Source organism: Hibiscus syriacus, unplaced genomic scaffold (assembly GCF_006381635.1).
Source record: "Hibiscus syriacus cultivar Baekdansim isolate YM2019G1 unplaced genomic scaffold, ASM638163v2 tig00001674_pilon, whole genome shotgun sequence".
NCBI classification, from domain to species: domain Eukaryota; kingdom Viridiplantae; phylum Streptophyta; class Magnoliopsida; order Malvales; family Malvaceae; genus Hibiscus; species Hibiscus syriacus.
The window spans coordinates 247,450-275,294 of NW_024061880.1; the positions used below are offsets into that span (position 1 = coordinate 247,450).

The 27,845-nt window shown below is 36.8% G+C and overlaps 5 protein-coding genes and 2 pseudogenes across 5 annotated transcripts; 4 read left to right on the top strand and 3 right to left on the bottom strand.

The window, feature by feature from the left end:
* The first annotated feature begins 119 nt into the window (after positions 1-119).
* On the top strand, positions 120-16,245 carry LOC120131035 (uncharacterized protein At5g01610-like). The gene is made up of 4 exons (XM_039148146.1): positions 120-397; positions 837-891; positions 1,601-2,075; positions 16,234-16,245. The coding sequence occupies exons 1-3, from the start codon at positions 296-298 to the stop codon at positions 1,978-1,980; spliced, it is 537 nt and encodes a 178-aa protein (XP_039004077.1). The 5' UTR covers positions 120-295; the 3' UTR covers positions 1,981-2,075; positions 16,234-16,245.
* On the top strand, positions 8,021-10,481 carry LOC120131003 (probable WRKY transcription factor 3). The gene is made up of 4 exons (XM_039148126.1): positions 8,021-8,735; positions 8,973-9,583; positions 9,695-9,853; positions 9,952-10,481. Exons 1-4 carry the CDS (start codon positions 8,271-8,273, stop codon positions 10,112-10,114), a joined length of 1,398 nt encoding a protein of 465 aa, XP_039004057.1. The 5' UTR covers positions 8,021-8,270; the 3' UTR covers positions 10,115-10,481.
* LOC120130506 lies at positions 10,892-12,759 on the bottom strand. The gene is made up of 8 exons (XM_039147739.1): positions 12,632-12,759; positions 12,320-12,546; positions 12,073-12,205; positions 11,825-11,987; positions 11,594-11,722; positions 11,323-11,517; positions 11,121-11,243; positions 10,892-11,028 (listed from the first exon to the last, which is right to left on the bottom strand). The coding sequence occupies exons 1-8, from the start codon at positions 12,757-12,759 to the stop codon at positions 10,906-10,908; spliced, it is 1,221 nt and encodes a 406-aa protein (XP_039003670.1). The 3' UTR covers positions 10,892-10,905.
* Positions 15,387-16,829, top strand: LOC120131014 (annotated as a pseudogene).
* Positions 16,647-22,717, top strand: LOC120130517 (annotated as a pseudogene).
* A 26-nt stretch (positions 22,718-22,743) lies between these two features.
* On the bottom strand, positions 22,744-24,655 carry LOC120131046 (transmembrane emp24 domain-containing protein p24delta9-like). Its single transcript, XM_039148155.1, has 4 exons — positions 24,483-24,655; positions 24,186-24,395; positions 23,176-23,252; positions 22,744-23,090 (listed from the first exon to the last, which is right to left on the bottom strand). The coding sequence occupies exons 1-4, from the start codon at positions 24,573-24,575 to the stop codon at positions 22,946-22,948; spliced, it is 525 nt and encodes a 174-aa protein (XP_039004086.1). The 5' UTR covers positions 24,576-24,655; the 3' UTR covers positions 22,744-22,945.
* A 1,717-nt stretch (positions 24,656-26,372) lies between these two features.
* LOC120131025 (transcription factor MYB106-like) lies at positions 26,373-27,638 on the bottom strand. The gene is made up of 3 exons (XM_039148138.1): positions 27,495-27,638; positions 27,264-27,393; positions 26,373-27,174 (listed from the first exon to the last, which is right to left on the bottom strand). Exons 1-3 carry the CDS (start codon positions 27,625-27,627, stop codon positions 26,373-26,375), a joined length of 1,065 nt encoding a protein of 354 aa, XP_039004069.1. The 5' UTR covers positions 27,628-27,638.
* Between the last annotated feature and the right edge of the window lie 207 nt (positions 27,639-27,845).

The window sequence follows — 27,845 nt, forward strand, 5'->3', positions numbered from 1 at the left end:
AATGTTCAGATAGCAGAAAATCCGGGGAAAAAGACAACAGATTAGCAATGTCACCGTCTCCCTGCAAATTACATGAACACCCTTCACAAGAAGATAAATGCTCGAGAATCCCGACTTTCAAAAGACACCCGCTTTTTTGTTCCTTCTCCTTGAATGCACAGCTAGCATACGAGCATATTTGTCTGCGGCTTTTGGGATCTGTTCTTCCATCTTTGCCTTTCTTCTTCTTCTGCTTCTTAACTTGCTGAATAAAAAAGGGTAAAGCTTTACTCTTTTAGTGAGGGAGGAGGAGGAAATGGAGAAAGCATTAACAAAAGTTGGGAGCTTGAAAGTTGGTGGGTTATGGATCTCAAAGAAAGCTAAGGAAGAGTTCTCTAACATTACTGAAGATCTTTCTGTAAGGAAATTTTGCTTTTTTGTTTTTTGGGGGTGGGGGATTGCTTTTTCTTGGGGTTTGTGGTGTTCTGAGTTCATGGATTGTGTAATGTGGGATTGCTGGATAATGCAAGATCTGTGGGTTTTTACTTTTAAATACATAAATAAGACTGATTTACAGAACATATTTCAGAGAGATTGTTGAACGAGATGAAAATGTGAAACTTGGGTTGCATTTTTGTGATCAGATTTGTGTGTAGGACATGCAAAGATTGCATTTTTGTCAATTTTCCCTAATTTTGTTTTTGACATGTTGAATCATTTCAAGCTGATTAAAGAGTTTTAGGACAAAGTATGATTCAACAATGGATGTTTTAAAGTACCAAAAGAGCTTCTGAGATCTGATGTTAAAGTTGATGCCCCTTTACCATTTGGTTTCTCTGAAATGTTACTTGCTGCAGATTTTCTCGAGCACGGTTGAAGAGAAGACGAAATGGGTTTTCAACAAGCTGAAAGGTACATAATTGTATAAGCTTTGCCGTGTTTGCTTGTTTTAGTTAGTGTTTTGAAACATAGGCTATAGTTCTTAAGTTAAGAAGAGCGGCCGATTGTAGTATTCAAACGGGTTGTCATGCCTAATTGCGATGCCTGCCTTGGTTCGTGAAAGAAGATTCCGAGCACGAGTTTTTCCCTTCCATTCAACCATTACATTATGTTTGACGGTTAATAAGAGCTGACGATTGTTGTCTGGTTGTCTTCAAATGCTTTGCAATTGTGAGGCCTACCTTAGTTCATGGAAGAAGATTCCGAGCACGGGTCTTTCCCTTGTTCAACCATTACATATGTATGATGGTTAAGAAGAGCGGCCATTGCTGTCTTCAAATGCTTGGCAATGCCTAATTGCGAGGCCTACCTTGGTTCTTGAAAGAAGATTCCGAGCACAAATCTTTCCCTCCCATTCAACCATTCCATTATATCTGACCATCCTGCTTGAATGAAGCAATGTATCCTCATTCCTGTTATGTTCAATCTGTGGTTAAAATCCTCCTCTGTCATTCTTCAGCTTCTTGTCCTTAGGTTTCGAAAGAAAAATTTATGGACGGTCTTTGTTTTGCATGGTGCATTATTGATTGAATCTTTCTTTTGAATGTAATATTGTGAACGAGTTGATTCTGCTTGGTTCTGCAAATTCCTTACCTATACGTTTGTTATGTTCTTCCTACAGGAAAGCCACTGAAAAGCTTGCCGGATCTCCTCCGAGAGTACAACTTACCTCCAGGCCTTTTTCCCCAGAACGTCATCTGTTACGAATTCGATGAAACCAAGGCCAAGCTTGTTGTGTACTTGTCCTCTCCATGTGAGGTCAGCTTCAAGGATTCCTCCGTTATAAGGTACGCGACGCGTGTGAAAGCGATTCTCCTTAGGGGAAAGCTCTCAGGCATCGAGGGAATGAAGACGAAGGTCCTAGTTTGGGTTAAAGTCACGAGTGTGGCAGTCGAAGGCTATAAATCCGACAAGGTGTGGTTCACCGCCGGAGTTAAGAAGTCGAGGCCTAGGGATGCCTACGAAGCACCCCGGGATGCCGTCAGAGTTGAAGAATTTTGAGCACACGATATTCATCGCTGCTTATCTCTTTTGGGGGGTACAGGGCATAGCTACTTCTATATATCTTACTAGTTTAAGATTACTGCTTATTTCAAGTTCAAAGACTCCATTTTCATTTTGTTTAAAATGAGACGAATTTCATTCATCTAATCTCTTTACAAGGACTAATTTTCAAATCTTAACATGGTAGAGGGATCAAAATCACAATTTCATATGCTTTGAATGACAAAATGGACACTACAGTTGTTGCCAAAAATGAATAAAGTTCAATCTCATCTCCCATACAAGATGACATTGGAGTAGGACTCATGCAAGAACAAGAACCAACAGAACATGGCAACGATGGGATGTTGAAGTTACTAGTTAAAAGCTAGCTTAATAAGAAGCAAGGGGTTGTATTGTATAAGTTTAACAATCAAAGGATGCCTACTCTTCATCGTTGCCTCGTGTCCCTGCCATGAACTGTTGTTTGATCTATTTAAACGCTTCTTTTGCTGGTTCCACACCTTCCTTCGGTTAATTCCCACTTATTCCTTTAGGATCTTCAATGGTGATGGAAAAACTTTAAGCTCACACCCTCCTCTTCAAGTGGACATTGAAGTTGGACGCATGCATGAACAAGAACCAACAGCAACATAATGACGGCAAAGTGTAATTATAGTTACTACTTAAACAGCTTCTGTGTAATAAAGGGGGATTGCGCTGTTATAAGCTTAGAGTTTCTATCTTTCAGTTTTCGAAAGTATCAAAATCAAACGTACCTTTACATGTTATCTTTGTCATTTTCATTGGCAAAAAGCATGAGTAGAGCTTCATTCCTTCTCTACAATCCCATCAGATTATAGTTTTCTTGATTTATTTCTTAAAATCTAGACAAAAGAATTCAATTTTTAAAATGAGTCAAACAATTCACTTTGATATTTCAACATAGCCTCTCAGAAAGTTTAATGTATAATTTTAAAAAAAAATATATGTCTAATTCTGATTCATAAGTCATAACCTGTATCACAAAAGATAAAATTAATGCTTTAAATTTGAAACAATGAAGGAAAATTTCTAAAGGCCAAAAAGAACAGAGAGAAGTGGAAATGAAAATAGAACTCACCGTTTTGGCCCGAAAGTGAAAAATCTAGAAATTGAATAAAGTTAGAATTAATAGAATAGTAGAGACTAGGAAAGGAAAATCTTAGTACTACTTGTTTGACAATGATATGAATAATTAAATTACTTTAACTGATTGCTACTCGTAATTTCTCTCTCATATGTACCCTAATCCATTCCGATCCCAAGGCCCATGGATTATGATGTCACACGGATCATCGAAATGGCTAACTCGAAAATTTCTTTTAAAATCTGATTATAAAACAAACGATAAAAATTCATCCATGACAAATAAGATAAAACCTTACAATAATCTGAGTTACAAAATATGGGGAGCTCCTAAAATATCCAAAATAATAAAAGTATTGAATTTACAAAACAGATTTACGACTGAATACACAAGGGTCTATATAATAGTACATTGCCTCTAAGAATAATCCAAGACCTACTATGAGTGCCTCGACTAATCTTGAACTACTGTCGACGATAATGCCTTGTTACTGACCACCTATGAACCTACGCACAGAAATACATTACATACGCTGAGCTTACGAACTCAATTCCATACTAATAACTGTATTGTACAATATGCATTCACTAAATGAGCATGCAAGTGGCATAGGTATGAAGGCATGGAAATACTAAACTACATTCTGAAGTAGGCATCATGGTGCGGCTGAAGGTTCTGCATCTCGAATCTCATATACACCTCTAGCCTTTCTGAGATACCCTTGAGTATCTAGGGTAAGATCCGGAGCTGCATCAGAAACGTACACCCGCCAATTTACGTTTTCGACTCTTAGGACATCTGTGCCCAGTCAGCTACTGAAGTGTCTTGGCACTAACCAGATATCCACTAACTGCCGTGTTCTTCTAAAGAGACTCATGTGTCCTGACTGCTTCCCGAGTGTCAAACAAGACTAATTTTATGTTATCATAGTTATTACTATTTCCAGCTGTCTTGATATTAATTATTGTTCTCACTTGTTGTCTTATCTACTATTATACTGATGTATTTAGGCCCTTCGAGTCTAGTCCCTTAATTGATTGAATTATCTATCCAAAATTGTTTGTTGGTATCGATACTGACCATTGAGTGAGTATCGATATTTCCCTTAAAAAATACTTATTTTTGCCCTTAATGAAGAATATTATCGGTACTATTCTTCTAGTACTGATACCCATGCTTCGTGGTGCCCTGTTTTGGCACAAAAAAATTATCTTTCCATTCCAAAAGTCATGGTAAGGTCCCCGACTGATGTTTAACTGTTATGTCTGATAAAAGGGATAATAAAAAAGTCCATAAATATATTGAAAATACCCAAACACTAAAATCTACCATGAACTTGCTTCAAACTTATGCAACTTACTAAAACATACATAATGAGCTACATGTGGTAGAGTTGAGTTATAAGTGAGTTGCCTTGATAATTTAGACTGCTTAAAACGTCCATGGCTCAACCCAAGGTAAGCTTGTCATTCCCCTTAGCTTTAGAGCTTTCTCCAACCTATCTCACTAAGCAAGAAATCAAATCAAGGGTTACTAATGTTGTTGGGAAGCTTAGAGGGGAATTTAAAAAGTTTCTAAAGGTATGAATCTTCCTAAAATGAACTAAAATCACTTAGGTTTCTAAAACCCTCACTAAATCCATTTATGGAAACCATGGCCAAAACTTGATCTTATGGTCTCAAATGGTAGCTCTAGAGGTGTTGGTTTTGATTATTACCTTTAGGTTGCTGAACTAGAGTTGCAAGGTTACCAAGTTACCACCTTTAACTTATTGAACTTGAAGAAGAGAGAAGATGAAGTTTTCGGAAAGGAAGAAGAGACAAAGAAGAGTTGAGAAAAAGAGGGAGAAGTCAAAAGTTAGATCACCAAAACTAATGGATATTCAGCCTTTCAAAATAAAAATGGTTTAATTACTTCCTTGGTCCTGTTTTTGGTTGCAAGCTAAAAATGCCATTTTTATCCGCTATTAGGCTTAATCTAGGCCCAATTTCACTTAAACTTGGGTTAAGGCTTCCAAAAGCCATGGGTTTTATTCTAAGCTCGATTCAAAATATCCCAAAACTCCTAACCTAAAATTCGGGGGTTACATGTTTGCTTCGTGTTGGATAAGAGATAAGACGAGCATTTGAAAATATGATAAATAGTATTTAAACTATCAATTTTAGTCTCTTTTATTATTTAAACTTTTATTTTTTTAAATCGTACTTAAAATTTAGTTTTTGTTTCATTTTAGTATCCGCCATTACAAATTTTAGTTTTTGTTTCATTTTTGGTACTCATGTTCAAAATTTAACGCTAAGTTTAAATACTAAAACGGGTCAAAACTGATAGTTTAAGTACTAAACTCATTAAGTTTTTAATGACGTGTATTAAAATGAAACAAAAACTAAATGTTATGTAAGATTTTAAAAAATTAAAAGTTTAAGTACTAAAATAGACTAAAATTGATTATAATGTCCGAGAGAACAAATAACATAAAGAAAATGGGACAAATTTTGGCATCATAGAGATATTGGCGATCCTGGCTAGAAATTATGATGGCAAACCATTTTCTTTATGCAAGGAAGAAACAACCTAGAAAATCAAATTTCCAACCCGCCTTCCTTCTTACCCAACTGCCCTTATAAAAACGGACAATTAAGGGGTGCGCTTTGAAGGCAATAACAACCCCCCAAAAGAATGGATTTGAGATATTGTGTTCCTCCTATAGTGAATATGATATTGTTTGTGTTACTCCAACCCTAATAAATTTTCCTAGCCAATTTCAGTGTCGAAGCTCCCATTTTTGTCTCTTGCCGCCTTCTTTCTATTCTTCTTCCTTTTCACCTCAGCTGAACTCCCTCTCAATACCAATCTCATTCTCTTTGACCCCGAAAATTTCTCCATTGTGGCAGCTGTGTCGTTACTTGTCTCGCTCTTTCTCCCGCCTTCGGTGTTCTGGTCTTTCCATTTCTTCATCGTCGTCTCTTGTTCCTGCCATGAATTGTTGTTCAATCTATCTAACCGTTTCTTTCATTGGCTTCATGCCTTCATTCAATTACTTCCGACTTATTACGTTAAGATCTTCGCTCGCAATGAAGGAAAGGAAATTTGAACTCACTTCCTCTTGAATTCGACATTGAAATCGGACATATACAAGAACATGATTAAGACTATATGTTTGCCGAGAAGCGAGTAGCGTGGTTGAAGTTTAGTGGGAGTGTTGTACTAAAAATTTTCTATGTTGCGATCTAGTTTTAAGTTTAGATTTCTCTCTCTCCAAATTCAATGTGTAATTGACATTCTAGTTAAGATTTAGAATGATTGTTTTAAGGAGCAATACCAAAATTTACCCTAAACTTCATTTTTTTTATAAATACTTCAACCTTTGACATGTCAATTTGAATAAAACATCCTCTAATTAGAGAAAAAAACTTCGATTATCATCCCTAATTTTTATAGATGAATGATCAATATATTCCAACCAAATGAACAACTACAAACAGCAAAACAACAACCAAACTATGTCAAATGTCGAGCTATACAAATATTCCTATTCCCTGTACACTCCATGCAACATACCTACCCCACAATTTCAATTTAACCATCTCCCTAATTCTATTCACCATCTCAACATGACCAACTTCAACATCTGCAAAAAGTTTGTGATTTCTCGTCTTCCAAGTTCCAAACCTCAACAATATAACAATTCCAAGCCAATTTCAGTACCCAAGTTTACCCCTCAACCTTCTGCACGGTCAAGCCAGCTCGCCCCCCAGTCCATGATCGGGCGATCAATCTGACACATACGCAACACCTGCAACCAAACAGTTCGAGAGATATCACATTCAAAAAACAAGTGGTCTCTCGTCTCACTATTGTTCAAGTAAAGACCATATTCACTCTCAACAGCCAGACCAAAGGAAATCAATCTCTCCTAGTGGGCAATCGGTCCAACACAACTATCCAAGAGATCAAAGAATTTTTGAGGATGTGCCCTGAATGCCAAACAAGACGTTCCCAGGGCACTTGCTCCCTAACACTTCTAATTTCCTTCTAGATCATGGAAGCCGAAGAAAGAGCCAAGAGCCCATGCACACACTCAACTTTGTTTCTAAGATGCAACAACGTACGCCAGGTCCAACTACACTGCTGAGGACAAGAAAGACTCCAAAAGAAATTATCCTTAATAATGTAGGAGTGAACCCAAGACACCCAAATGAAACCACCTTTCAACAACACCTTCCTAATAAGCAAAAAAAAAAAAAACACACGTGGTTCCAACACTTCAAATTCTTTAAAACGAGACCCCCTTCAGACTTATGATAACAAATCGAACTCCATCCCACACGAGCTCCCTTAGCAGCCTTATCTTCCCCCTTCCACAAGAATATAGAACATAATTGGTTAATATGATGAATGACCGTATCAGGAAGTGCCAACTGGCAACTCCAATAATTTTTAGCAACTATCCTTTAATCATTGATATGATTTGATTGCATAAACAAATATTATATCATATACGTTGTAGAAAAAAAAAGTAAAATCAAATTACATGAAATCAGGCATTTTGTAATCCAAATTTCAAGTATATAAAACCACCGACCGACCAACTAATCTTGACCCCCTCTTTTTAAGCTAACAACAACGCCAGCTCTCACAACCTTTGGCTTAATTTGACTCGTTAGTAAGTTTAATATGATATTATCGATGATATTAAAATTCTTCTCATTTATTTATATGTTTTTTCATTTAAAATTTTACATATAAATTAGTTTTTATCATTTACTCATAATTATCCATAAAAAATAAATTTTATTATAATTTAGATCTAAAATTTCAATCAGTTTTTTTAATCCAACCATGTTTGTTTACAAAGCTAAGCTTTTAACTCCCATTAAAGCTTGCAGTTTGCACCTCTAACTCAGTGGCAGAACCGTGGTTTCAAAAGTCGTCGGGGAGACATAAGTAAGTTCACTTGTGCAAATCGACCATTGTGGGTTGGCGCTATTACAGTTCCAGTCCCAGAAGAAACAAAGACAGAAGAACTCCAAAGGAAAAAGCAAAGCTTTTTAAGTATTGTGGCGTGGACTTTTTGATTCACTGAATTTCTTGTCTCAGATCCATTTTCCGATCCCAAAAGTAAAACTTTGAACCCAATTAAAGACGAGACTTGTTTTTTTTGTTTTGTCGTTTTTTAATGGACGAAAGCCAAGAGCAGAAGCCATCAGCTCAGCCGTCGAAAGCGATGGTGGCGGCGGCTTCACGGCCCTCGATTACTCCCCCACCTCGTCCTTTCACAGAGGCGTCGTTCAACGGTGGAGCACACATGATGGGCTTTAGTCCGGGTCCCATGACTCTTGTTTCCAACTTCTTCTCCGAATACGACGAGTTTAAGTCGTTTTCTCAGTTGCTTGCCGGTGCCATGGCCTCGCCGGCTGCAGGGAAAAGACCCAACTTTCCTCCTGTTACTACCATCGAAGGTCAGGGTGGTGTCTCCGGCTCAGGCGGTGGAGGTGACCATACAGGATTACGGTTCAGGCAGAATAAACCGGCTGGTTTGGTGATAGCTCAACCGCCATCGATGTTTACGGTGCCGACAGGGCCGAGCCCGGCGAGCTTGTTGGAGTCTCCTCGCTTTAGTGTGTTTTCACGTGGTTCCCAGGTAATTTTTCAAAGCTCAATTTGTTAATTCCAGTTAAGTGGAAGTTAAGATTTGAGCATCTGTTGGTGTTACTCATAAGGCAATGTCGGATTTGTAATCTGTCAGCTTGCGCATCGCATTGGAAGATTGATATTGTAAAAAAGAAAACCCTTTTCAGAATCAAACTCGCAGCTTATAATCCATGGCGGTATGCTTATATAAAATTTAACCGATTTCCCCTGTATATGAACCATATAGGGACCTTTCGGAATGACGCACCAGCAGGCGCTAGGGCAGATCACCGCGCAGGCACATTCGTTGGCACCTGCTGCATCTTCGGCATCGGTTGCCAGTGTGACAATGAACCAGCAGATGCCACACGATTCGACTTTTACTATGAAAGAACCATCAGATGCATGCCAATCTGATCATGGGTCCCAACCTGCTTCACTTGTTGTAGATAAGCCTGCTGATGATGGGTATAACTGGCGTAAGTACGGGCAGAAACAGGTTAAAGGGACTGAGTTTCCGAGAAGTTACTATAAGTGCACGAATCCTGGTTGTCCGGTGAAGAAGAAAGTCGAGAGATCGATAGATGGCCAAGTGACTGAAATCATTTACAAAGGGCAGCATAACCATCAACCTCCGCTGCTGAATAAGCGTGGGAAAGATACCGGAAGCTTAAATGGACATGCAGGTAATCAGGGGAATCCCGTATCAGCTAGCCAACTTGAGAGTGGCAACTCAAACATAGTGATTTATAAGGACCAAGAATCTAACCAAACTACTGGGACGAGTGACAGTGAAGAAGCTGGTGAGAATGAAGTTGTAGATGAAAATGACGAAGACGAACCCGACCCCAAAAGACGGTGCGTAAAAAAACTATATAATCCATATAATATACTCGGTTCTGTCCTTGAGGGAAAGCTTTCCTGTCCTTGAGGGAAAGCTTTCTTCAACAAAATTTCTTTTATACGCAGAAGTACAGAAATCAGGGTCACGGAGCCAGCTTCTTCTCATCGGACTGTCACGGAACCCAGAATTATTGTGCAGACGACTAGCGAGGTTGATCTCTTGGATGACGGCTATAAGTGGCGAAAGTATGGACAGAAAATTGTCAAAGGCAATCCTCATCCAAGGTAATGCCTCCATGTTGAATGTTTTTGCTATTACTGACTATATATTTGTGATCTACAATTATTTTAACCATTGCTGATGCATCTTTTCGGTTCTTCAGAAGCTACTATAAATGCTCAACCCCGGGATGCAACGTCCGTAAGCATGTTGAGAGGGCTTCGACAGATCCCAAAGCCGTTATAACAACATACGAGGGAAAACATAATCATGACGTACCGGCTGCCAAAACAAGGTGCCACAACACAGCCAATAGTAATGCTTAACATGCAAGAACGCAAAACATACTGCCCGAGAGGTATAGTCGACAACCTGTAGCACGTCTACTGTTAAAAGAAGAGCAGATAACATAACACAACTATGGAAGGTAAAATCTGTCATATTTTCCTAAGTTTTTTATTCACACTCACGGTTGATGTTTTAATGGAGGCCATTCACTCAACCGATATGATATACGAAAGAAAAAAGGGAAACATAAGAAAAAAGTCAGTTTGGAACAAACTCATTATCGGGATCGAATCGAGGTGATGCTGTTGTTGCTTGTAAACTAGTACAGTGAGCATATTGTGTTTAGTTCTACCATTCCATGCATTCTTTTGTACATGGAAATACTGAATCAATGTTGTCTGACATGATTTCGAGCCAATAAGATATCGAAAATTCTTGAGTTGCAGCCTGCTTTATGTTGTTTAGCATGTAAACAATCAGTTTTTGATTGAAGGATTTGTAAATGTTAAGATTCGATTCAGTCCAATTTGAATGAACAACCCAAATAACAGCTTTTGATGCCAAGATTCTCCGGTATTTACTGGTGAAGATATATAAATTACAGTGGCAGCAGCAGTATAAAATGAATGAATGAGTACAGGTATACATGGTTTAGATGACAGTTAGAATTTACCCACAAATTTCATTTTCTTTTTACGAAAAAATGAAAATTTTCACGTATTTCTTCATGAAGACAAAAATCCTTTCATTTTCAAAAAGAAAAAAAAGAAAAAATATTAAAAAAAATGCCAGAACTATTGGCTTTAGAAATCTTCCTGTTGCCTGTTCATCAAATTGAATCGTCTTCTTGACTGGTTACAATGGTGGGAATTTGGCCATGATTTACAAAATCAATCTGATTCAAGCGCAAACAGCACAAAGCTTGCTCTGGGAGCTCCTCTGGTTTATTTGCCTGCCATTGTTTACCAACATGCAAATGTGATCAAGTTTTATATTGATCGATTTGGTTCTGTTCGGTTAAAATAAAGTCGAAGAGAAGTTTACCTGAATGGTTAAACCCAGATTTACTATCCCAAACTGCATGCGGTCGATAAACGATTCAAGTCCTTTCCTAGATATGTAGCTAAACCGGTGTATATCTATATCAATCTCGAAGTAGTTCTCCCCCTGGATGATGTATCAATGATTCGAGTGAGTGTCCGATACATATATGTTTGATATTTATAAACATTTTAGAATAGATTACCTGATAGAAACTGTGTTGAGGACGTGAAAGCACTGGTTTATCGTTATAAGCTTGAATCAGCTTCTTTTCAGTATTACCAATTTGGAGGTCGTCAGGGTTAACTAACCCTGCCATAATCTTTAGCCTCTCTCTGAATGGAACAATGCACTCTTTGGCAAACCCTCTGATCCTTTCCATGTCATCGTCAATAAATTTCTGCAACGGAGTTTTTAGTTCGAGGATTCGATTTGAATGTTCTGAAGTTCGTAATTAAACCGAGGAGATTGATTACCTTTATGCTTTCTTGGAATTGAGGGGATATATCTTCTTCAAAAGTATCCGACACCTTGAAATACAAGACAAGGCTCAAGCCTTCCCCATCTGCATCGCCGAGAAACACTTTGGCAGGATAAGTTGGCACCTGCAAGAAGAAACACCGGAACGACGTAAGGGATCGAAATTGACAGAGGTTGTCGTGTGAGATAATGCAAAGAGGCATGAGATCAAAGATAGGAATAATGACCTGTATATTAACAATCAAAAGTGGAGGCACTTTGTCGTGTGGTTTTACTTTCGGCAGTTCAAGGTGCTCTGCAATGTGGTTCATTTTTCTCGGGCAGACGAATAAATCAACCCCTATCGGTACATACGGGCTATAATCCGGAGCAGGGGCCTTTTGTTTATCACTGCAAATGATGTATGAGATATGAGGTGGCATTGGATTAAGAGTTGGAAGTGGTGTATGAATGGTAGGGAACTATAATGGCTTGCCAAAAGAAAGTAGGTCCACGAAGCTTAAAAACAGATGGTGAAACCTCCGACCAGGTTCCTGGACTTCCCTTCTCTCCGGAGTGAAGGATTAGAGTTCCGGCTTGGGGACGGTACAAGTACTTCTCAGTTCCACCTGTTGAATGTAGATTTGTTAACTTTGTGATGGGGTTCATTGATAGAGTATTGTGTTATTAGTTCACATCCAAAAAACACAACGGTGGCCGTGGCACCAGTAGGAGTGAATTACCTCCGAATATACTATGGCAATCGTCGTCGAATTCGGACTCCATAATGCTAACCGAATCGAACCATTCTTCCTCTTGACATTTCCCATCGGAAGAAACCTGACTGTGGTTATATTGTAGCTGTGTCATACGAAATGACATGTTAGACATCTCGGTGGTCGAAGCGCCATTCTCGTATTCGGCGTCAACGAACTCGCTGACTGTGTATTCCGCATCACTCATGCTGTTCCTAGATTATCAATAGAAAATATAAATAAAACATCTAAAATATATAATAATTTAGCCGGCTTCCCTTGTGCTCCATGCATGCCTACCTGCATACATCAGGGATGGGAGGGGGAATCTTGGCGGGCATCCTTCCTCGCCTGCTCAGCCCAAAGTGTCGTCTATGCGGCCTAGGTATGGTGGCCACTTGGCCGTACACCGAGGCGCAGCCACCCATTTCTGCCGGACAGTAAAGTGCTTGAGCTGCTCGACAAGATGATCACTGTCCAAACTGAGGAGAGAGAAAGGTTAAAATCCCGGCATGGACGAGGAACCTCGGGTTCCTTTCTCTCTCTCTCTTCTCTGTCTTTGTCTGTTTTTATTAAATTCCGATCAGAGATCGAAAACAATGGGGAAGATAGAAGGGATTATGGAGACAGAGTGTCTCCTGTATAGGCGGATCCTTGATTTGAACAAACTCCCGTTTTAAATCCCCTCCCTCTGTTTCTCTTCCCCCCCCCCCACGTCCTGTTTTGTGTTTCGTTTTCAATCCATTTGCTCTCTGCTTTTCTCTCCTCTTTACTATATTTGCTGTTTTTCTTCCTATTTCTTGCCCCATATTTCGCGGGCTTTTACCGCTCTTGTCTTATCTTAGGTGGCGTTGTTGTTGATTATTAGGCTTAGCAAGAGGACTAAATTAAAATAAGACAAGATTTCCGAAACAAATAAACTTTTTAAATAGTAATTTAATTAATCTTAACCAATACTTCTTGATAATAAATTAACTGATTATTTTTATTTATATATTATATTAATGGATTACAATTCTAATGGTAATGTCATTAACTTTAATTATCAACCAAAGGTTCTTATTAGCAAACAACAAACGCCATTAGATGATAATCTACAAATAATTGAACAAACGTTCTTTTTTAACTAAACAATGGCCAACGATTTTTTTTAAAATTGAATTATTATTTATTTATTTTAATGGAAACTGATCAATACTTAAAATTAATTAATTATTTTTGTCTGATTTTGAGACAAAATAATGATGGGTTTTAAATATTGAAGCCACATTTGTTGAAGTATGGTGAAGTAGTTGAGCCATAAAGGCTAATAGGGCTTTAGTTTTATATGTTTAATTTTGTCTCCCTCTCATCTCACCAATTGAAGTATTTGCTTTAAGTCCTCAACTTTTCTTTTAGTTCAATTTTGAAATCGAGTCACTAAGTTATTAACAATGAGATGATGTAGTAGGTTGATATCAACGTGTGCAAACATGTAGTTTTAGTTTACCCAAAAATGGATATCATATTTTAGTAACTAAAAAGTTGGTTTACCATACAAAATTAACGTAAAAAGTAAAGAAAAAGGTAGGGTCTTGAAGTAAAAAAGAGAGTAAAAAACCAATCTTTCTCGTGTTGTTATTACGGCCACAGTTGTGAGTTGTGAGACGGATCTTATGGCAAAGCAAAGAGCTTTACAAAAGACAGATCTGTTTGCTTGGGCGGTCTAGTTTAACTATTAAATCCAGCAGAATTTGAGTTTTAATTCTGTGTAATTTTCAAAGTTTTCGACATGTAGTACTTGCTCTAACACTCCATTGTGCTTCACTACTGAACATTCCTAAGCTTCTGGTAAAAACCAAAAGTGCAGATGTTTCACCATACGTGGCTCAACTAACAAGAAAAATAGTTTTCAAATGCAAAGAGAATTATCATCAACAACTAAAAAACCTACATTTTTGTTAGTTCTTACAAATCTGAAGCATCTCTTATTACAATTCACACGTTTTCATACATAACAGCGACGACAGAACATAAGTGAACCTAAAAAACACCTTGTTTTTCATCAAAACTTAAACGATTGAGACAACATGAGGGACTTTGCCATCGTCATCAAAAGGCAAACTTACATAATCTTCCTGCAAATTCTTCAGCCTTGGAATATGCATAGAAAACTGTATATGCAGCCAAATTATAAATCATAATCACCATGTAGAATGCGGTTGTGCTGACAATATTGCAAATAAAGTACCAGCTTTTCCATTCATCACCAGCTGAATCACCCGATTGCATAATTGAGCGCAATACATTGATCGATTCATCGAACTCGTGTTCTCAGGAATAACAACAATTCCTTTACCACTTAGACTACTTGGTTTGTTGGTTTGTGCTTGTGTTTTAAGGTTGTTTTCAATATTCCTCAACTGAATTATTGAATTGATGTTTGGTAAATTCATGATATCAATTTAATTAATAAATTGAATAATATTATTGAGGTAAAATATATTCGATTTTAAAAGTTACCTTTGATTTTTTTAATTTCTTTATGGATGATTATATGTAAAAGAAATAGAAAAATATATTAATGAAAAATAATTAGAAATTTTCAAATTTTTAAAAAGCCTTTTTTTTAATTTTTTTATCGGATCAAAAGCCCAGTTTTTAAATGGATTTTTACCCTAAATTCCAATTTCGCAGTCACATGCCAAAAACAGAGTCCCTCTCCACGGCAAGCACTTTCAATCTCCCAAAAGAGCCCAGTTTCAACCTGTTACAGGGTCACGAACGCCGACACCATGCATTTTAGCACCTCAAGAAATGGCAGCTATAAAGCTATAAAATCCAAATTCGTTCGTTTTATATCGTTTCTTCTTCTTCCGTAAGACCTTATTTAACACTCGAGAATTTCCCTCCAATCCCACAATCTTCTTGCCCTTTTTCACTTTCGATCCCTTATTTCAGCCTTTCCACTGTGTTTTCCTCGTGTCTCCTCAGGATTACAAAGGTTGGTCTTTTTCAGATCTTTGGTTTTCTACAATCCCCAATGTTTATTTAGCTGCTGGGTTGATAACTTTTCTGGGGTTTTAATTAAAATGGAAACTGTTAGCGTACGAATGAGATCGGATCATTTAGACAAAGAAGGATTTAAGGAAACCCGTGAAGAAAATTTTGAGCTAGAATCATCCATAATATTAGTGATGGTAGCATCCAATTTCATTCGATGAATGCCTTAGAGATCTTAAGAGAGACTGTTAGGATATTACGGTACAATTTGTCCGGTTTTATGATCATTGCAGCTTTGTTGATTTGCCCAGTATCTGCTGTCTTTATGTCTAATTTGCTAGTTGATCATTCCATTGTCAAGAGATTAACTGTTAGGCTTTTGTTAGTTGCCAAAACCTGTGGACTCCCATTGAGGCCTTTTATCAGACAGTCATCTCATAGGTTCGCGGAGTCGGCTGTTTCATCGGCAATGTGCTTTCCTTTGTTCATTTCATTGTGTTTGTTATCGAAGGCCGCAGTGGTTTATTGTGTAGACTGTACTTATTCGAGGAAATCAGCCGATGCTTTGAAGTTTTTCGGGATAATTTGGAAGTTTTGGAGGCGGCTAGTTTTCACATATGTGTGGGTGTGTATGGTTATAGTTGCTTGTGTGACAACTTTCTTTGTTTTCCTTGTTGCGGCATGCAGCTTTCTTTCTGTTGTTGGCTTTACACCTGATTTAATTGTGTATGCGGTGATACTGATGGGACTAGTGTTCTCGGTTGTTTTTGCGTATGCAATCGTTGTCTGCAATATCGGAATTGTAATCTGTGTGTTGGAAGAAGTTTCGGGACCGCAGGCAATGCTTCGGGCCGGTGTTCTAATCAAAGGGCAGACTCAAGTTGGTCTTTTGATATTTCTTGGTTCTACAATTGGTTTAGCAGCTGTGGAAGGGTTGTTTGAACATAGGGTTAAGGCGTTGAGTTATGGAGGTGGGTCTTCTAGGATCTGGGAAGGGCCACTGTTGGTCATAATGTATTCGTTCGTCGTGCTTGTCGACTCCATGATGAGTACAGTCTTCTACTTCAGTTGCAGATCTTACACTATGGAGAACTCGGACGGTGAGTGTCAATCCATGTTGGAAACACCATAACCGCATCCACCGGATTGTTAGGTGTTCAATGGCATCATCATGTCCATCGTTATGTTATCGGCTAATATTTATGAGTTCCTGACAAAAATACAGCATACTCGGAGTACCGATGAAGATTATTTTGTTGTTGTTTCATTAAAACTCCAGCGAGAAGGGTTTTGCTGCTCATGATATGCTAAAGATGATCTTCCAATCACATACATGGTTCAGGTGCATAAAATTTCTTGTGATCTACCAGCCATGGAATAAAACAATATAGATGATACAAATAATTTGATTCAATATAAATGCACAGTAACTATTCGTCAATTGATGTAAGATATATTTTCTTTATTTATATGGTTCCATATCCAGTTGTTGGACCTTTTTCATGTTCCTTTTCCTGTCCCACTTGCTTTTATATTCTTTCAAATGCTTAAATAAATAGTGACCAAAGTAGAGCTTGTAGTATTTTTTTTTAATTATATAAATATCGAATATCGGATATGAGTATGTATCTGATACGAATATGATTATTTTCTTTTTAAGTAGTCCATGTATTTGGAGGATCTTTAGAGGTAATATCCATTATCTCCATATCCTTGTGTGGGACATGAATGTCAATATTTTTTTTTTCAAGTTGTCTATGTGTTTGAAGGATCTTTAGAAGTCGAATCCTCGTATCCACTATATCCTTCAGGTCAATTTTGTTGATACTCATTTAGTTCTTAAATTATTAGTTTTGGTTCACTTTAGTACCTAAATTTTCATAATTTTTTTCAAAATCATACCTAATATTTCGTTTTTGTTTCATTTTAGCACCCTATTGTTAAAAACTTAGCGCGTTTAGTACCTAAACCATCAATTTTAGTCTTTTAGTACCTAAACTTTCAAAAAAATTCAAAAATTATCGTTAAAATTTGAAATTAGATACTAAAATAAAATAAAAATTAAATTTAGGTATGGTTTTGAAAATATTAAAAGTTTAGGTACTAAATATGTAATTTACCCTTTAAATTAAATGAAAAGTTTTCAGTTTCTAGGGATCACTGCTTGCACTTTCCGGTTCACTTGGGGTTATCAGTAATATAACTGGTTAACATGCTCTGCAAATTGACCTGAAGGTTCAATTTAGTAGTATCTAATTTTTTAATTCAATTAAGTACTTGAATTTAATTTTTTTATTCAAATTGGTATTTAAATTTAATTTCATCGTTCAAATAAACATTTAACTTTGTATCAACTTGGACTAAATAGTTAAGCACTAATTTGAAACAAAAAACTAAATTCAAGTATTTAAGTAAATTAAAAAAAGCCTTTAAAATTTAAACTGAACCTTAAATTTTTTAAATTTAAATATTTTATTTCAAAAAATTAAATATTAAATTCAGATACTAATATATATATATATATATATTATATGCTCAACAAAATTTCATTGTTCCTAATAATAATTTGAAGGAACATGTGGTGGACGATCAAATTGTAAATAGTTCACTTTATAAATAAAATCCCATTGCGTGTCCAGTCATCGTTTGAGATGAGCATTGTCCAGACATGATTTTAAATTAATAAAATCATAATGGCATTTAATATTATGAAAAATATTTAACATAGATTATATTATTAGAATGACAATTTCGAACATAGATAATAAAATAAATATAAACAATAAAAATATATTTAATAATATTATTTCTATTAATTTTATAAAAATTAGTTTATGGATCGATATTTTAAGTACTTTGTGCTTTTCTCCATTCTCACTTTTATTTCATTTAATTTTTTGTTCATGACGACATTAATAACAGTAAAAATTATTACACGAAATAATTAAGAAATATGATGCGACAAAATTTCAAAAATTATAAAAATGTTTTTTTTAAATAAGATTGGATTATTTTATAATAAAGCACAGCTTCTATTTTTAGTACGGAAACTGAAAAATAGAAACAATTTTATTTTTGTTTATTTATTTACATTGACCTTTGTATTCCAACGAACTTTCCCCCAAACTATACCAGAAAATATAAACCACATAAACCATTTTTTGCGATTATTTGGATAAATCGTTGGCCATGAGCTCGGGCACATCAGGCGGAGAATCGACGGCGCGTGGAACGAGCTCGACATCGTCGACCGATAAGAAAAAATAAAAGGCGAGAGTGAGCCGGACTTCGATGATCTTATGGCATGCTCATCAAAACGACATCGGCGCTGTCCGTAAGCTTCTAGAGGAAGACGGTTCTTTGGTCCACGCTAGGGATTACGACAACCGTACGCCTCTCCATGTTGCTTCACTTCACGGATGGATCGACATCGCCAAGTGCCTCCTTGAATCTGGCGCAGATGTCAACGCTCAAGATCGCTGGAAGAATACGGTGCCATTTTAAAGTCCTTGTCTCTAGTTATCTGATCATTTAACTCTTTCTACATATATTTTATTTCTGGATTTTATCTGAAGTTTGTTGGATTTATTGTTTGTTTGATGATGATAGCCTTTAGCTGATGCAGAAGGAGCTAAGAAAAATACCATGATCGAGCTATTAAAATCATATGGTGGATTGTCTTACTTAAGTTCAAATTTTGCTTTGCTGTTTTTCATCGTCGAGTATGATGGGCGATTAATGGCGGGATATGCACTCTGTTTTTGGCTCTTAATAATGCTTGTGAATTATCTCTTGTGATCTGATTCATTTTGGAGCTAGATAGAAATGTTTACTAAAGGGAAACATTATTAAAATTTAGAGCTCGTTTGTTTTGCATTTTCTTTTGTGAGCTCAAAGTTAAAATTTTAGTTCTTGCAGGGCCAAAGTGGAAGCCATTTTGAACCAAAGCCAGTCCAGCCCCCTCTACCAAACAAGTGTGACTGGGAAATTGATCCTTCTGAGCTGGACTTCTGTAGTTCAAATATCATAGGAAAGGTGTGATTTCAACTTCTTAATATTGTTAACTTGCAGTCGCAGACCAGAGCTTGCTTGTCGTGCATGCAAATTGTTTTAAATACGAAATGACATCGAGAACATTGGTTATTTCATTGTTGCGTGATATATCGACTTCGATTTTAGGCTATACTTGGTAAGGATGGAAAATGAAAAAAAAAATTATCTCATGGTTAGGGTTCATAACTACCTTCTTACGTGGCAACTTAACCACTGGATTAAAACTTTTTCCTTCCTCCATTCGCTCCTCCTAACCAAGCAAAGCCTTAATTCTTATCAAAACTAAGATCGAATGTCTTCTATCATCGTGTGCCAATAAAGAATATGATAAAGACCCTCTTATGACTAGCATAATGGTGATCATCTCCCTGGAAAGATGGAAACCATTTGGTGAAATCGAGATTTACCATGCCTGAATTTGACGATCGCAATGACAATTACATTTAAAAATTAACCCTTTTCATTTAGTCTCTAGAAGCATGAATCATCTCCTATAAACAGAGATGGCTGAATGCATACTCCCTTTTTCTCTTATTAGAAAGATTTATTATAAGCTCATGAGTAAGGAAATGTTTCTTTTAGATAATATAAGTTTGAACTACCTATCAAACTTCTTTAAATATTGGTGCGTTCCTTTTAAGTGTAAATTAGTTCTGTTTGGAACTTGAGTTCTTATATAAGCTGCGAAATTTCTGATTGTCAGTAAGTCAGCTTGCAAGTACCTGGATTATTCTCCGTATATGATCCGGAATATTTGCTTTTTCTGATTATATCCTTTTCTTCCAGGGGTCGTTTGGTGAGATTTTAAAGGCCAGTTGGCGAGGAACCCCTGTAGCTGTCAAACGCATTCTTCCATCACTTTCAGATGATAAACTAGTTATGTAAGTCCGCCATTTTATGAATGTACCTCTGTTCTTCACTTCCCAAGCTCTTTCCCCATGAAATTGTATTTCTTTGATTTATGCCCTATGCTGGAAAAGTGAAAATTATTTTCTCATTGACAATGAAAAAGCAACCAAAGGAAAGATTTTTTCTGTAATGACATGAAACATTTTCTATAATGACAGTAATTTGCTTCAAGTTTTGAAAGTCACGTCCACATTTTTTCGGGTTAATCTGATGCTCATTGTATCGTGATTGATTTCCTATCTACCCTGATTTTTTCACTGAAGAATGCAATTCTCTGTGTTTTCTGCTCTGTTGGTTCAGTCAGGATTTCCGGCATGAAGTGAAGGTGCTTGTAAAGCTCCGCCATCCTAATGTAGTTCAATTCCTTGGAGCTGTCACTGACAAGAAGCCTCTTATGTTGATCACTGAGTATTTAAGAGGGGTATATGAATATATATATGTTTCTCAATTCAATCTCTCCGTAGATTATTCTATTTTGAAACTTAAATTTTACTTTAATTACCCTTTTTATGTTATCATTATGTGTAATTAAAGGGTGATCTTCACCAGCATCTCAAGGAAAAGGGTGCGATTAGTGCATCAACAGCCAACTTTGCATTGGACATTGCAAGGTATACAAGAATGCTTCTATTTGAAGTTGTATAGTAGGTGCAGCTCTATGTCAATGTATCCTGCTTTTGCGTACACGTAAAACTTGGAGAGAGTGAGAAAATGTGGAACCTATGTTGCTCGGACAATCATATTCGGCACAAGGATACGAGGACGTGTTTATACTCATATCAGATACATTCTCATATTTAACACTCACACCTGAATCTAAGTAATATAGCATATAACTATATCATAAATCACATTTCCTTTTTCTCCAAGTAGGATAAAATCATTATTTTTTATTCGATTCTAATTTCACTTCCTTTCTACTGAAATACGCATTTGCTGTGTGATTGCATTTGATTTTCTTCCATATGTATGACTATTTTCCTAATATGAATTTTATAAATTGTGGATAGGGGCATGGCTTATCTTCACAACGAGCCAAATGTCATAATTCATAGAGATCTAAAACCAAGGCAAGGCAAGTCAATTTCAATTTCAGTTTTTCTGTGCAAGTAGTCCTGTTTTTCTTCTACTATTATTTCAGGGCTCTATGTATTTTATTGACAGCGGGTTTATGTGGTGGAAATTTCTTTTTAAACTTGGAATGATTAATGAACTAGGCCTTCTGAAAACACAAAATTTAACCATTTCCTATGATTCCTTCGCTTTTTCTCCCATGGTTGAAATTTGAACCGCATTGAGTTTTTCTTGTTATAAAATTCATTTCTTTTACTTTAGGAATGTGCTGTTGGTCAACACCAATGCTGAGCATTTGAAAGTAGGGGACTTTGGCCTGAGCAAGCTCATCAAGGTTCAAAACTGTCATGATGTCTACAAGATGACTGGCGAAACAGGGAGTTGTAAGTGCCTCTTTAGATATCCTTTGGATAAGTTATGATCCTCGGATTCTCAGGTTCTTTACTTGTATTTGAATAGATCATTACATGGCTCCTGAACTTTTCAAGCACCGGAAATATGATAAAAAGGTCGATGTTTTCTCTTTCGCAATGATACGTTATGAGGTAATCTTCTTCCTCTCTGGAGATGATATTTGACCATATACCATTTGAGACTAGTTCTAACGTATGATGTTGTTACACCTGCAGATGCTTGAAGGAGATCCACCATTCTCCAATTATGACCCTTATGAAGCAGCCAAGTATGCTGCAGCAGGACACCGACCTCCTTTTCGTTCAAAATCATACATCCCTGAACTGAGAGAGTAAGCCATTTCTTAAACTTTTCTACTTTACTAGAAATTTCCATGGTCCGTGCTTCGCTGAATACGTCATCTAATCATAACTTGTGTTTGATAATCATAAGTAGGTTTTGTAGACTACCATATCTGCATAAAGATTTGCATATTTTTCACCTTAATGCTGCAGATATGATGCTTAGTGATTAACGCTAATAAAGTTACTTGACAAACAATTGAAGTACTGCACCTGGACAAGTGGAATTGCTGATTGTTTTCTTGTTGAATTTTTTTCTTAGCTTAACAGAAATTTTGGGCTGCTGACATGAACCAAAGACCTTTCTTGGATATTCTCAAGAGGCTTGAAAAGATCTAGGAAAAATGTACCCACAAATCATCATTGGCATATATTCAATACATAAGATCCGATGAAATCGGCGATGAACATTCCGTTTCCACTGATCACCTCCGGCTAGCCCATTTGTGTGGATGGATGGTACGTGTAAATAGACTCGATATGTATAGATTGTGATAGATTTTTGCATGACTTGGTTTCATCTATCCATGTCATCCGCAGCAAGGGATGAGTGTTGGATATCAGTATACATCCCCGTATTTTTCATATATTTACAAGATCATATTTTCATACCCGATTTCGAGCATGTTCGAGTACATGTTAGATATAAATATTTCATTAAAAATCAAGAGCAGGAATACATAGTTAACAAGAAGAGCTTGCCATTTTGTTGTATCCCACTACCTCACTCCCTCCCCAAACTTCATCCATTATTAAACGTAAGGCATATTCAACAAAGATCTTTGTCAAAATATCTTAAACGAGTACAAGATAAGAAATGAAAATCTATGGTCTTACAAACTTAAATGAGCTTCTTCTTCTCGAAGAAGGATTTCAAGTGCCAAAACTGTAATCCGGCTACGGATAGGCAAAGAAACAGTGAGAGGAACGACAGCCAGAACATTTTGGAGGTCGTAGCTTTGTTCAGCTCCTGCATTTCTTCTTCTCTGGAAATCAACAGTCATATGCAGAAATAAGATTTCTTCAAGAGGAAGAACTATGTTGCAACAACTGATAAGATGCTTTCCTTACCTTTCCCGCAAATAAAACATTTCCTCGTGAATGGATTGAACAGTCTCATACAGATTCTTCAGCTCCAGTTCCATTGCCTGGTGAGCATCAAAGTAGGTTTATTTCCCGATGAAGGGTACTCTTAGAGATTCGAAAGCAATAGGAACACAAAAAAACCCTAGCATGCCTAATTGCTAAACGATAACGGTAAGCATAATGATCGCACAATAAAATAACACCAAGATTTTATGCGGAAAATCTTTTCGGGAAAAACGACTGACAGAAGAGATTGTGTAAATATGAACATGTATTGTGTGCATCTACTTTACAGAAACCCTATCCATATCTCCAAAGATTAAGCCAAAAACAGTGAAAATCTCGTAAACAGCATAGAGATAGACGTGGTGGAACTTCATAACCTGCATCTAATGCTAAGTGAAGATCGCTTATATGATGAAATATCGAAGATAACAAACCTTGACCATAGAGAAAAAGCAGTAATTTTCCATAAGATACTACAGTGAGATCCTTTAGCTTAAGCAAATTGGGTTAAAGTCATGTTTCGAGTAGTTCCAAAGTACTAAACTGCAGCCGCAACGCATAGAAACGGCCGCATCATAACAGTTTCCAAGGTCACTGTGACTATTAATTTATAAACATTGCGAGTTCTGCGAAACAAATCATGTCAGCACCAACCACCCTGCATTACAGAATGTTCGCAACCGTACCCGCAACAAACACCGCCACCGCAATTTAATAGAGTGGTTCAATTCACGAAGGGGACTCTAATGACAATTAGAAGAAGCCTACTTAGTTTTTAACACTTAGAACTACAACAAGCAACAAAAATCTCCTCACTTTCAACCGTGTTTCTCATCCATGTGATTTTAAATCAAGGGAAAACTAAAGAGTTTTGCAATGTGCAACTGGATGTGTATGTATTTAAAGTTAAACCCTAAACTAAAAACAGCAAATTAATGAAGCAAATTGGATTATTTTTTTCTTTTTGTTGAAGGGATTGAAATACTTACATCGACTTGGCCTTTCTTAGCAACGTTAGTCCAATCCTTAGCGTGGACACCAGTCTTCCAATCAAAATCAACGGTCACCGTGATCTGCGGCGAATGCTCCGGCACCCAAAAGCAAGCCATGTAATCTCCTTGCTCCGCCGCCGTGAATGCAAACTGCCCACTCTCCACCTTCTCCGCCGAGTGATAACTGTTCCCATACGACGACGTTACCTACAACAAATAATTTTACAGCTAAAACTTCATTATTGCTCTTAAAATTCAAAGCAGAAAACAAAAGAAGATTGTTTTTTTAAATACCTTGACGGTGAGCTTGTGAGAATCAGGCAAAGGGTGATCTTCATTGGGTTTAACAACATGGTACTTTCCGACTGTCATTGAATTGCTTTTCATGTCTTCCGCGATGCATTTGGTTTGACCCGATTGCAGCTCGAACCGTAAAGATTCCGACGCAGGGACAAAATAACGACCAACAGAACCAGGACCAGAACCGTAAAGATAGCAAATCAGTGGCTGCTAGACGAATCAGAAGAGATCGGGAAAAAATTAAAATAATAAATAAGAGGTCAAAGTTAAAAGGCTACGTGGTGGGGTAGGATTGGAACAGTCACGTAACTTTGAATACTTTTAGATCCTCTTAGGCTTAGCTTTGTCCTAAAACTAAAATCCCAGATCACTATTACCGCTTAGCTGTCTGTCTTGTCTGCAAAAACTACTCTTTCGCGATTCAAACAGTTTTCTTCATTATTTTATTTTATTTTTTAATCTCCCATTATCAATAATTAATCATAAAATTAAATTAATTTTTTGAATAAAAATAATATATTTTTTGGATAATTAAGATTTTTATTATCAAAAAATAACAGAAAAGTGCTACAAAACCAATACAATCAAAAGAATAAAAGAAAGGAAACCTATTTACAACAAAAATCATAATATGCCCGAGTGATAAAAGTTAGTACTATCTATTCTATTAGCATTCCAATTATTAAATGAAAAAGTGAGTACAAATGAGGAGGAGATACCTCTATTTATAGTGGAATCTCCCCCTCAATGAACTAATAAATAAGTACATCGACGGCCCAGATCGAATACAATATCCTAAATCCTCAAATGAAGGAATTGTATCTACAAGATCTTCTCTTAACTAAGGAAACTCTATCAAGTTAGTTATATGTTGCCTTAGATAAAATATTACAAAGTTAATGGAAAGAATCATGAGGATTCTATATTAAACCAAAGATTCTCCTGTCATAAACGTGCAAGGCTCTTTATCTCCATAAAATAGGCCAGTCTTCATAGGTCTAGGAAGGCCCGAAACGTTACTTAAGTAATCTTGGACTACTTTTATTATGTTAACTTCAATTGTGAGCTTGTGGTACGTGACAAATGCAATATATAGGCGATGGTGCAATAGTGTACTGAATGAACTAGCAGTGGGTGTAATGATTGATCTTTTGACACTTACATTCCCACTTCGGCTACTCTCTGAAAACAGTAGGTGCGATGATCGAGAAGAATAAAGATAAGGAATGCTCAAAACCAATGTATGTTAAAATGGTCCTAATAGATTTTAATCTGAATATGCTTTGATTAGCAGTACAGTTTTATTGTATAATCGTTAACCTGAATATGCTTTGATTTAAGATTAATAAATTACTGACTAATCTATTATCATTACGAGACAAAACAAACTCTAACGAAATGAACCAAAATCAAACTATTTGACATCTTAAATTCTTGTCTACGAGAACCTATCTTTAGTTGCAAGTCTTTCAAGGATTGATAATCATGCAATAATAGTATGTTTTGGCGTACGATAAGAAATTAAATTATTTTGTGCCAAAGAAATTTGGTCCTTTTAATTCTAATCTCACACCAAATCAATCTAATGTCCTCAGGTTTCAACTCATAGAATATTTTAAGTCATATGCTAAAATTAATCACCTTTGACAATTAACAATTTTTTTTAATAAAACTATATAAATCCAACAACTTTAATTAAATCCTCATTAATATTAGCTCCGAAATTTAATTACAGTGTAACTCCTCTTCTCATAAAAAAAAGAATTCTAATTATCACTGAAATCATAAGTTCTAACACTTTAATTATATGTTGATTAACATTAGGTCAAATTAACCACATGATTATTGGCGTATTCAAACTCCCTTGTAGCCATACTCGACTACTTAACTTAATAAATTTAGGATATTATTCCAGTAATTCTTGTATTCCTCAGAACTACTACTGCTACTATCAGCACCATAGTTCGTTTCCTTCAAGTTTTCACCGGGCGCCGCCATTGACGAATTCTGCTGATGATCATTGCAAGAATCCCAAACCATTATATCCGAATAATTGGTACCTTCCATATTCATGTTTTCATCCTTGTGTGGATCTTGATGAGGCCATGTGGCCATTTCGACATTCAATCCCATGTTGGTGTCTAATAATGTTTCCTTATTTTTCCAATCACTTCCACTACAGTATTCAATTCCATGGTCGTTGATTAATCCGTTAGGTAACATGTTTTCCATGGAGTTCAAAGTCGACGCCGGAGACTGGAGGTTGTCGGAGTTGAACGTGAACAATCCGGTGACTATGCCTTGCCAAGCTGTGAGCACATCAAGGCATTGTGGCCTAGTTGTTGGCGGAGCCATAGCAGCACTGTTAATGAGCTGTGGACCCGAGGAGGAGGAAGAGGACAAGCCAACGGCTATATGCAGATTTTGGGGAGGATTTGAAACCAGTTTCGACTCTCGAACCAACCTAGATTCCGCTTCTAACCGAGCACTCTCCCATTGAGCCATATGGCTGAGGTTAGCTGCATCCTTGGGGTTACCGGTTGCGGACCCGAGGGCATCGGCTTTAGGCTTGTGGGTGACCGGATCGATCCCCATCTTGCTCAATCTTTTCTTCAGATGTGTGTTCCAGTAGTTCTTGATCTCGTTATCTGTTCTTCTTGGTAAATGAGCTGCAATTGCCGACCACCTATAGACACACACACATATATATAAATCAATTTAAGTAATTTAATAATTTATATAGTATCAGTGAATCAAATGACGATAGAAAATCACTTGTTTCCGAGAAGGACATGGAGTTGAATGATGGTTTGTTCTTCATGTAGACTGAACTTTCCCCTTTTGATATCGGGTCTCAAGTAGTTAATCCACCTGAGTCTGCAACTCTTACCACATCTTTGAAGCCCTATATTACATCAAAAGCAAAGGTAAAAAAAACAGTAATTAAAATGCGAGATGTCTGATCGAAATGGAAAATAAATAGTATAAATTATTAATGATTCTCACCTGCTTTTGCAGGCAAAGCGCTCCAGCTTCCATGGCCATGTTGTTCGATGAAAGCCAAGAGCTTTTGATCTTCTTCGGGAGTCCATGGCCCTTTCTTCAACCCCACCTTATCGCAACATGGAGACCGTCCCATGTTCTTGGTATAGAACAAGTGAAGAAAAAAACCAAACACAAAAACTTTTTTTTCCTTGGAAACAAGACAGTGAAAGAGAGACAAAACAATGTCGGAAATGATGGTTAACTACTTGAAGTAGAAAATATGAACTGCAATATATAGGCGATGCTGCAATAGTGCAGCGAATATGGAGATGGTCCTTTTGACCGTTGTACCCTTCATTATAAATAAATTTT